General features: G+C 36.4%; 2 protein-coding genes across 2 annotated transcripts in view; one reads left to right on the top strand and one right to left on the bottom strand.

Annotated features, from left to right (window-relative positions):
* On the top strand, nucleotides 1,693–7,271 carry LOC109224777. The gene is made up of 11 exons (XM_019389299.1): nucleotides 1,693–1,923; nucleotides 3,444–3,636; nucleotides 3,742–3,827; nucleotides 4,146–4,230; nucleotides 4,567–4,645; nucleotides 4,774–4,904; nucleotides 5,012–5,098; nucleotides 5,299–5,402; nucleotides 5,986–6,116; nucleotides 6,589–6,699; nucleotides 6,995–7,271. Exons 1-10 carry the CDS (start codon nucleotides 1,865–1,867, stop codon nucleotides 6,696–6,698), a joined length of 1,065 nt encoding a protein of 354 aa, XP_019244844.1. The 5' UTR covers nucleotides 1,693–1,864; the 3' UTR covers nucleotide 6,699; nucleotides 6,995–7,271.
* Nucleotides 8,010–11,253, bottom strand: part of LOC109224776 (protein ABA DEFICIENT 4, chloroplastic-like) — a 3,765-nt gene continuing 521 nt past the window's right edge. Inside the window, exons 2-6 of the mRNA XM_019389298.1 lie at nucleotides 10,198–10,429; nucleotides 9,313–9,413; nucleotides 8,935–9,063; nucleotides 8,763–8,851; nucleotides 8,010–8,346 (exon numbers count right to left, since the gene is read on the bottom strand). Of these exons, the coding sequence (XP_019244843.1) occupies nucleotides 8,196–8,346; nucleotides 8,763–8,851; nucleotides 8,935–9,063; nucleotides 9,313–9,413; nucleotides 10,198–10,429 (702 nt within the window). The 3' untranslated portion in view covers nucleotides 8,010–8,195. The remainder of the gene's footprint in view (nucleotides 8,347–8,762; nucleotides 8,852–8,934; nucleotides 9,064–9,312; nucleotides 9,414–10,197; nucleotides 10,430–11,253) is intronic.

Genomic DNA, 11,253 nt, shown 5'->3' with positions numbered 1-11,253 from the left:
CGCTATGGGTTCGGCGAACCCACTAATTTCGTTCAACATCTTGTATTTATCTAAAAAAAAATCATTAAAAGTGTATAAATTATTAATTTAGAACTCACTAAATTAAAAATTAAAACTTTGAACTCATTAGCTTCAAATCCTAACTTCGCCTCTGGACTTGCTTGAGTTGTCACGAAATTACAATTCGAACTTTAGGATAGTGGCCTTAGGGGTGTGCATTCGATTTGTCCATTCGATTTGACCCTTATCGATTATTACTTATCGGTTATCGATTTGTACATATGCTTATCGTTATCGTTTCAATAAGGTTTCGATTTTTCGATTTCGATTTATCGATTTTTGAGGCTTATCAATTCGGTTATCGATTACACCAATAAGAAAATTTGCGGGATTCCACGGAAAGTATATCGCTATAAACACGCCTAACTAATATGGACAAAAAGAAGATAAAATAAGACGAACACTATTTATAACATAAAAATTGTGTCAACAAGCACATGCAACAAAACTAAGGCACGGAGAAAGAGAGGGAGAAACGTACTATTGAAGTCGCCGGAGTATGCCAGAGTACGCCGGAGTTCACTTTCTCTGCTGGGTTTGCAGTTCGCGAAAATCCCGAAAGTGATTCCCAAAACTCCCATTAGAACTCCACCTCGCGATCCAGAAACTATCAATACTTGGGAATTAATGGAAGGTCTTGAAGATAGTAGTCCGCTAAAACTTTCTCACCATGTCCGTAGCTTTTCTTTTCATGTTTCTCCTAATCCAGTTCCTTCTCTATACGATCTACCTACACCCAAAGTAAAAGATCATATTGAGGGATCCCCAAAGCCATTATGGGAGGAGATGGCTGAAGATGAAACGAACTCAAATTCAAACGAAACGTCTATCGTCTCTGAGTTTGATCCTGAAAGTAATTTCTATTTTAAGAAAAGCATTAGAAGATCTCCCACTTGCAAATCCATTTCACCTTAAACCATTAATTAGTGAAAACCGGCCGTCGGGAGCCAACAAGGAAGATTCATTGGAGATAACGAATGTGAAGAAAGTAAATGAGGAAGTAACAGAGTACAAGGTTTGTAAGGATAAATTAGTTGTTTATTTCACGAGTCTAAGAGGCGTGAGGAAAACATACGAGGATTGTTGTCACGTTCGTGTGATATTAAAGGGACTAGGTGTGAAAATCGATGAGAGAGATGTATCGATGCATCCGGGGTTTAAAGAAGAGCTGAAAGAATTACTGGGAAATGAATAAGGGTATATTTATCTTTTTAGTATATCTTATCGGTTTATCGATAAACCGATAACTGAAGAGGACAAAATCGAAATCGAAATCGAAATCGGTAACTCGATAAGGAAAATTTCGAAATAGATAAATCGATAAACCGATAACAAATAATCGATTCAATTTATCGATAAATCGATTCGAATGCACACCCTAAGTGGCCTGAAGTTTGAATTGCTATAACTGAACTTTAGGATACTGTCCTGAAGTTTGACCAAAAGAAGTGCTTTATTTTAAGTTGACTATATTGAAAGGGAATACATTACTAATACTGGTTATGTTCTAAATAAGTCCTAAAAATGGCACTGGTGCACTTAACCTGAAGTTTGCACCCGAGCTGGGCCCTTAATGCTTGGCCCAATTACTGATCCAAATATCCAGAACCTGACCCGAGGTCCTTTGCTACCGAGATCAACATCGGCTTTCATGGACTTGTACTCCTCCACAAGGCAAATGAATCTTCTCCATTGTTTAAGTCATAGTTTCGCATTCAGTTTCTTCTTCAGTGCGCATTTACCACTAAACTCAGTTTACATTTAATCGCTTCATTGAAGCTTAAACAGAATAATTGTTGCAAAAATGATGTCCCCGAAGCCACTTCCAGAAAATCGAGGTTCATCTCACCCGGCTACCATTAGGTATATCAAATATCCTTTGAAAATACACGCATGTTAATCGTATTTTGATCCTTATGTAGCTTCTCTCTAGAATTAATACTAAGTGATCGTTTTCCATTTCACTGCATTCTGCTTACTTTGATTTGGCATTTCCTGATTCAAAAATGATGCTTTATTCGTTTAAATTAATCGCCGTGGTAAGTACTCAAAGCTATGTGAATTTTATCTACTCCTAAGACTGAGAGTAATTGACCTCAAAGATATCGCAGGAGTTTTTTTCTTTTTTTGGTTGAATATTTCTGTTTGGAGTTTCGAGGGTTTACCAAAGAAATGTGCTGATTCATTGTCCAATTTACGCCTTGTATTAACTGGTTAATCATTGGAATGTTCTTTTTCACATATTAATTTATTTGTTTATAGAGGCAAATAAGATTTGAAAGCATGCACATTTGACCCTGTTTAGTGTAGTTTTTTTTTTTTTTTTTGTCTTAGAGAATTATCTCCTAGTTAATTTTCCAGTGTTTGATGGTATAATGTAGTGTTAGTAGAAGGTGATAAGTGAACTCTGTAAAGTGGAGTCGAAAATGACTTAAAGATGATAGATATATTTTTCCCTCGTATTTGGTGAATTTTTTCCTTTAAGTATGGAATTTAGTAATATTGGCAATTAAGCACCGTAAAATGCTTTTGCCAAGAATACTTTTTCCTTTATGTCATACCAAATATAGGGCCTTTGTTTTCATCAGCTGGTTGAGTCCAAATATGCCAGAGAATTAGTAAAAAATCCTGGAACAACAGATTGAAATTTTGGTCTTACAACAAAAATAACAGCAACTAAGCCTAGTCCCAAACGAGTTGAGGTAGGCTATATGAATCCTCACTTCTCCATTTAAGCTCAACCCATGTCATCATCATACTAAGTAAAATAAAAGCGAAAATAAGTTAGATATATATGAATAATAGCAATAATAATAATATTAGAAGTTCTTTAGCAAGACTAATAATAATGAAATTTTGGTCTTACGGAGTACTAAAATTGTCCAAGCCGATGACTTCCAGCAATATTATGTTTGTATAGACGCAACCTTTATTTTCATAATGGACACACTGTCGTTTTATCCTAGAACAGGGAGGGAGGGAGGAGGGGGAGAGAGAGAGAGAGAGCATTTTCGAACTTCTATTTTACCTTTTATATGTTCAGCGGCTTATTGAGCTGATAGTATGTTTTCCTTGTTTGGCATGTTCTACTGTTGGTTTTTGGCAAATCGTGGCTTCCCAAGAATTCTGCTAAGTTTATGAATAGTCAGAAGCATTTATGGCTAATCCTGTTGTTAAGCAAGTTTCCGACACTCTTATATAAATAAAGCTATCAGTTGTTGATCTTTAAGTGGAAATGGTGGGAAAAAATGGATTTATCATCCTGCTTAAGAAAATGAATTTATCACTGTAGTTTTTGAGTCATGTGAAGTTTGCGTACTGTATTGTGAGGCCTGCTCCGTGTTGCCCCAGAAGCCATTACTGATAGACTTGTCCCATTGTAGGCAAACTCCAGTGCAGATAATCCATATTGTTGGGAACTTTATGAGAATATGGTCAGTTTACTCCATGTACCGCTATTTGTCTCAGACAGGGGCTTCAGTTGTTCTTTTTATGTTCTGCTGTCTTCTTCCATCGTGCATCTGGTTTCTAGTAGCGCAAAAGCCTTGGAAGGGCAGGGCGCTTTCTAATACACAGGTCTAGTAGAGCTATCATTTCTTCCTTAAATAAATGTCGAAAAAATATTGGAAGGTCATTTCATTGTCACTCATGCTTTTTTGCTGATAATCTTTCTTCCGACAGGTTGTCCCTTCAGTTGTAAATGGTGGTATAACAGCTCTTTACTTCATCTTGTGGGGAAAGGGGCTTAAATCTTGTGGTCCTGTTCGGTAAGTTCAAAGTTGAGTGATATTTTACTGTTCCTTTTTTCCTATCTTGAATTTGGTTGCATTGTCCCTTTTTTCTTGTTCGGTAACTTGGCACTAATATATCTCGAACTCCTATTTGTGTACATTGCATAAGCACATGGTAGGTTATTCTGGTAAGCAAATTCTTTGGCATATCGTCATTATTTCTTGTGGCCTCTTGTGGTAGTCTATACATGAAAGATTATGATCGTTTTGCTATGGTCATCTGTTTGAATTTGCTTTTTCTTCTGTTAATCATCTAGTACCTCCACTTGCCATTAAAAATTCTTATCCAATCAGGGCCATATTGGGTGAGTACTCTGGTGCTGTTCTAGGAGTATTATCTGGAGTACTGTATGGCAGGAGGGGGCATGTTTGGAAAAAGGTACCTTTTTGATTAACTACTGTATTTATTTATTTGCTTTGAAATTAGAAAAAAGCCTCATACTTTCATGCGACATAATTCTCATATTCTTGAAAGCATGAACTTGTGGTGGATCTGTTTCTGTCAAATTTATTGCGTATCTTTCATACTGGACTTACACTAGGAAACCTAATTTCTTCTTTTTATGATCTAGTAGCTATAAGTTTATTTTCATGGTAGAAAATGGAATTAAGCAATTGAAAATACTCTTGCTTATTAGAAAGAAAAGCAATTGTAAAATTTTCGACTTTACTCTTTTCTTGGGTGGTAACTCATTGCTATTTTTCCCATCATCAGGTTGGTGGGCTCCTTGCAATGCTGGCATCCTTCTACTTTTTATCACAAGGATGGGCGATGGCTACATATTCTCCATTTCATATCCTTTTATATATTGAACTCTTCTATCTAGCGAACTCATTCTACATTACCATTCTGTTCTTCAATTTCCTTCCCAGTTTCTCCCTAGCAGACTCTTATTTAGCAGCCAACTTAACAAACAATTACCATTTAGCAATGCCTCTGATGATGAGGCACGGACCGAACAGCTAGTAGGAATGAAGGAAATGGTAGTTCCCATTCTTGCTGGAATCTTGTCAGCACTTCGGAGGGTGATTGCAAGACGGGTCTCACTTAAGGTTTGTGTAGTCCCATCTAGCTATGTGATCCATTCAACTTTCTATCCTCTGGTACTTAACCGAGCAAGTAAAAGCTGTCCTTGAATATTTCCATCTCATTTGCACAGAACCAACTGAAGAGGCGACTCCATGCCATAACCCTTACTTCCGCGACGTGCTTTTTGTTTCCTGTTGCCATGTGGGACATGATTATAGTGAGTACAGTTTGATACTTTCGATGGCTATGTTAAGAATGTTCTGTTTTACTGTTTTCAACATAACATTTGGTCCTCCCTGCTCCAAGGGTGTTCCCTTTCCTAATTCTTTTATCTCCCTTTTTTCTTCTTCGTCTTCTTCATCATCTTCTATTGCTTCTCTTTTAAATTGCTTTCCCTCTTTGTATGGAGATATTTAGGGATCAAACAATGTAGAGTTGCCGTTTTCAGCCTGGGCTTTTTCAAGCAACATCTTATTTGGGATGATATTGATATTTTACATTGATAGCATTGCAGAGGAAAGGTAACATTTTGTGATCTCTGTCTGATCCTTGTGAGATCCTTTTAATTTACTAACACTTAACTGATTGCTATTGCAAATACGGTCTGGTCTTCATCTGACCTTATTGATTAATGTTTAATGTTTTGACCTGTTTGTCTAAAGATCTCTATTTGTGCAAGGAGTATGAATTTATGTGTATCTTATCCATAACTTTTATCTTGGGGATACACGCCCATTATTGGCAATTAACTGTCAGGATTGCTTCATGACTTCTTACTTTGAATGCATTTTTCCCTCTCTTCTGCTTGCATTTCACTTTTTCATCTTTAATTTTTATATCGTGGCCCATTGCGTGGTAAGAACGACTGTTGTGGAGTAAATGAGTTCCCTTCCTGCTGGGTAATTACTTTTATCATCTTTGATGGAGCTCAAATAGGAGAGGCATATATTGTGGTCTTTGTTATGTCTTTGGGTATGTTAGATCATATCATCAGAAATGTTAGCTTTCTCTGTTCTGGCGCCTTTCTTATATTTTTTGATTTCTTCACCAGACCTGCAAGTCAATAGTCTCATATGGAAATTCTATATTATTGCCAATTTGTAGGTTGCATATGGTTTTCTCTTCTCCGAGGCACTTAATGGTTGCGGGAGGATGCATCATTATCATGGAGATAATATATAAAATGGACTTCTCTTTACTCGGCTTTCTTATTTGTGCTGCCATCTTGGGATTTGGTACGATGCAAGTTATTTTTTTTCCTTTTTTTTTTTGGAGGAACAATGAACTATAATTTAGCAAAATGTTAAACCAAAGTACGTCATTTTGGGAAAGCTAACATTAAGAGTTGTTTCCCTCAGATTTCTTAACAGTAGAATGGGCATATTGGAAAGCTTAAACATATCCATTATGTACTCTGCCAATTTGTTTCCCATAATGTATATACTTAAAAGCTTCTCTAGGGTGATAATTTTTGCATAATAGGTGAGTATGACGTAACGTTATTGGAGAATAATTTGAAGAATTGAAGTTGATTAACCATTTGTTTTTTATGTTGAGATGTTCTTCAAACGCGCATACTATTTGTTGCTTTTAGTTACTATCAGTCATAAATTTCTTTCATCAAATCGACATATGTTATTGCATGATATTTACTTTAACTCAGTCATTTATTGGTTAGTGAGTTGATCTCACTTCTGAATTTTGTAGGCATATATGAAGCTACGTCATTGGATCGTTCTAGGAGAGATTCTTTCCAAGGATCAAGCTCCAATGGCATCTTGGACGATCAAACTGAAATGTCTCCACTTCCTACTTGATGTGAGCAACCCTTTCTCAAAGAATTTGGTTACTTAATTTATTTTTGTCTTTGTGACATGAAAGATGTCACAAGGATATGCTGTTGGATGAGTTAATGTGATCCAGATTCTTAGATAATGAAGTTAAAAAAAAAAATATCTTGACTAACAAAGTGGTATCTAAAAGTATGTTTTGCCAACCACTTGCTTTGCTTCATTCGGAATTATAAGCCTATAGGAAGCAGTAATGAATTCAGATCTTGCCGACGAGAATATTGATGTTTCCTTCTGAGCTTTCATTTCTTTTGTTTGTCCAGGTGCAATAGCAATCATACTTTTGACTCTAAGACAAGTGATGCAACGAGGAGTACTTTCCATGTTATGCCCAAACATCGAGTGCCTGGAGTCGTGGAAAGCACCGCAGGGATATATTACAAGCAGAAATGTTCTGTGCCTGTTCCCTTTGATGGTTGCCATGTTGCATGTACATTGAATTTATGTTATGATTTGATTTATTTGACCGACAGGGTTAGCAAAATATTTGTACAAACAATATATATATTCTTTTATGGATTTAATTTTTTTTTTCTTCTCCGCTAGTCTTTCATTATTTTATGAAGGGTTAATAAAATGCAATATGTTAATTCAAGTTAATAAAATGCAAGCCATGTGTTTGCAGTATGTTATCTTGGATTTTATTGTAATATTTTTTTTTATAATATAAAGATTTGAGTAGTTCAATTCAGAGTTTTAAGATATTTTTACTATTAAAAGTATTTCTATCTTTCTTAATAAAGATTTTGTATCTAGGCCAAAATAATATTAGAAACAACAACAACGACCCAGTTAAATTTCATTAGTGGGGTCTGGGAAAATAATATTAGAAAATCTATTACTAAAATTTTTTGAAGTCCCAAAAGTTTGAGAGCCTCAAGCAAAGACTTTGCTACCTTCCCTCTTGAGCCACTAATAACTTACTTTCTTTTTTCTTGATGAGGAGATGCCTTTTAATTAAAGATAATAAACTTACAGGATTGCAACTAGGCAGCTTCTTTTGATGTCAACTATTGAGGATGCTGGGCACAACGTTACATAATGATAGCTCAATGTCGGATACTGACACCAAAGAGAGCTAATTTATGGATGCGGAATAATCACCGTTTCAAGAAATGAAAGACTTGGTATCCATTGGATCACGGTTCTCTGAAGCAGCTAGTGGAAGGCAATAAGGAAATACTTGGTTAGGTAACCTTTATGAGGTGTGAAGTTCTTACCTCAAATACTATCAGTTATTGAATGAGAGAATAAATGTTTTTCATATAGGACAACGAATCAAGGAAGAAATTCTGATAGTCCACCTTCTAAAAAGGATGTACGTTCACTGAAAAGTGAGTAGATTTCAACTGTTTCAAGCAGTGTTGGATCAAAGATGCAACTTGCACAATTTTGTAGTTGAAAGAAAATTACACTTTGTTCACCGTTACATTAGCCGAAAGCAGGCAAAAATGGTTAAATCTGTCAGCTAGTTCTAGGCTCTGTTTTCTCTGCACTACTTAGTACAGCTTTGGTGAGGAGATGAATAACAATTCCAATGGGGCAAAATAGCAAGCAAAGAGACACAGAATGGCGCGTTTCAATATCATTTTGCAAACCATCATGATATACCTGCCTGTTTGAAAGAAAAAAAACAGCATTAAAATATTGGTCAGTCTGGAAGAGAGCTACTTCTACAGCAAATTCAAACTAAGCTCAACGGATTGGCCGGGGCGGGGGTATTCGGGTGGTCTTTTTGAGGCACGTTTATCATATCTACAAAGCATATCATCTCGCTCAATTCAAGAAGAAAATAAAAGATGCAATTTTTGCAGTTCTATATTGGAGTAATTGGCCACGGAAAAAGTGATCAATTTTGCATAGGGGTATTGAATAGAGGGACCTGCTTCCTTTGCCACATCCCAAAAGAGACAGAAAGCATACAACTATTGCACAAACATACGCAGCTAAGAGAGAGAGAGAGAGAGAGAGAGAGAGAGAGAGAGAGAGAGAGAGAGAGAGAGAAAGAGAGAGAGAGAGAGAGAGAGAGACCTTGCAGCAAAAAGATCTACAGCCAATAGGTGAATCCATGCAGATGCTAATGTCATCTCACTGGAAAACATCTTTGCTATACCAGGCAGCTGAGCAGAATGAAATATCAAAAATCCGAACCACAGAATCAGCACAAGATAACAAGTATCATCTGTTGAGCACAAGAACAAACCTCTGGAAGCCAGTATTTACTAGCAAACATCAGCCGAATTGTATCTGGTGTCCAAGAGAGGTATAATAGAAACCCGTACAGAAGTCCAAGCACAACATATAGTATGGTGCTTTTCATCAATTTTCTCGTCTGCATTAATTATTTAATCAAGCCTTAACGCAATATGTCTAGGAAAGAAGTAAATCTTCTCAACATTCTTAGTTTAAAACTTGCATGCTCTTAACCCAAAGTCAGTATCTTGCAATTAGATGACTGAAACCATGCCCCAGCAGTTCTTCCATGCATGACATAATGAGAGAGTTTTTTAAGCTGATGATATAACCACAGAGTTTAAGATGAAAAAACGAAATGTTGCTTTACAGAACTGACATAACTTACAAGTTGAGCTTTAGGTGCTACAACCATGAGGGTGTAAAAAGGAAGAACGGCTGCCGTCCCCAGCGTAAAAACACTGCTAGCTATTTGAGAATTAGGCAACCCTGTAAAATATGACACAGTTGTCCCAAATTTGTATGCTTACATATATTTCCAAAATCTCAAATAGATCAATTTGATAGTCCACATACAATATAGTGACAATGTTTTTTGAGGTAAAATCCAAATAGGTGCACTAATTAGTTTGCTTATCCACTCCACTGGAAAGAAAAATTTGTAGAAAGCAGAAGGTATTGCCTGCAGCTATGTTGAATTCTGTTTGCATTATCAACAATCTGTTCTTCGATATACCACAGCAAACCCAAGAACTTACACATGTCGATAGATTACCAGTTTAGCTCAAAGTTAAATATTAGCTTGGCAAGGAAATCCTCTAATTAATAACAGCGGCATAATTTTATAAATAATGTCAAAAGAGGATATTTGCATTGATCATGTATGAAACCCCCAGGTCAACATTTGTGACATCGTTAATAGAGTAAAAGGACATAGATTATGACAATTCATCTCAACAATCTGTTAGTCAGAAGCTACAAACCAAAAGCTATTACACCTTTGCCACGCTTCTTGAACCGTGAAAGTAGGTTCCTGAAAGTACAATATCATGTTCCAATTTTAATCCTAAATAACAGATGTGTTAGAAAGGAGGTGTCATAAATACCCAAAAGCGCATTATTCTGAGATGAATGTAAATTAAGATGAATAACCAGATTTCAGATAGAACATAGCTGCTTCCCCAGAATTATGCCAAGGAAAAAAAAGTACCAAAGCACATCAAGAACTAAGATAACTGATAAGACTAAAGAAGCAATAAGATGAAAATATTACATATAGCAGACACCCTGCAGCTTTTTCTTTGCTGAATATTTTGGAGGTTTGGCTGAAGTATTACTCTTGATCCTCCCAGAAAGCTCCACCCATTTCTATGCTTACTTCCCCATTTTCGAACTTGTTGACTTGAAAGGCCAGGGGTTATTGTTTCAAGTGCAGAGGAGACTGGGTGGTTCCTCCTGATATTTCGTATGATATCTGATGTCAAAGCAGGTGCATAGCTATCCGTCTACAACAAGTAGTAAACATTAATTACTCCTAATAACTAATTGCAAAATCATTCAGCAGAATGACATTTCATTGTAGCTTCAAACTTGCTAGTGTTCAGTGAGTAAGACAGCCTTATTTCTTTCTTTTCATTACCAAGTAAAGATTAATCTCTGGAAGTTGTCGAACACCAAGTCTATGTACACATGAGAATTCAATAGCGTCAGACTGACATTTACTCGCTAAGCCTCCAGACATTAGTGTACCTTATTATTAAAAGGTTTTTCTTCCCAAACACACCCATCCCACCCCTTTTCTCTCCCATCCCCGCCCTCAAAGCATAAGAGGTGTCACAAGTGCTGTAATTCAAGACCAGATTTCAGTCCTTGGCAAAAGTAACAAATTGATCCCAGCTGAAATGGTAGAAAAGGTAACCCAACTGAAGCAAGTGTTTGGTGCCTTCTCTTGCCAAAAACATCTCCAAATAATAGAAAATACCATGTAATCTCTGCTTCGGATTGCTTAGTTACTCAATACTATCTACCTGAAGTCTTCACTTACATTTTTTGCTCTTAAATGTGAGATTTTCAATTTTAATTGTTATTGTATTGCAATGGAGCTTCGGATCTAACCTGAACAGAACTAGTAAAAAGTGTCTCCGAGTATAACAACAAACCAAACATGAATATCCCGGTCAGAGCAAGTGAAAATATTCCAAATAAGACACTTCGAGAAAAATAAACACCAATTTACCTTTACAAACGAAGAATTTCCAAGAATTTTTAGGCAAAAGATATATTACAAGCTATCAGTACACCCCTACCATTCCTCCTACCCCCCCCCCCC

Source organism: Nicotiana attenuata, chromosome 4, assembly GCF_001879085.1.
Source record: "Nicotiana attenuata strain UT chromosome 4, NIATTr2, whole genome shotgun sequence".
NCBI lineage: Eukaryota > Viridiplantae > Streptophyta > Magnoliopsida > Solanales > Solanaceae > Nicotiana > Nicotiana attenuata.
The sequence above is the reverse complement of the archived record's forward strand: the minus strand, read 5'-3'. Positions and strand labels throughout refer to the sequence as shown.

Coding starts and splice junctions, on each gene's coding strand:
- LOC109224777 (XM_019389299.1), top strand. CDS start 1,865: ATGATGTCCCCGAAGCCACTTCCAGAAAATCGAGGTTCATCTCACCCG. Junction 3,637..3,741: donor GGGCGCTTTCTAATACACAG/GTCTAGTAGAGC, acceptor TTCTTCCGACAG/GTTGTCCCTTCAGTTGTAAA. Junction 4,231..4,566: donor GGGGGCATGTTTGGAAAAAG/GTACCTTTTTGA, acceptor TCCCATCATCAG/GTTGGTGGGCTCCTTGCAAT.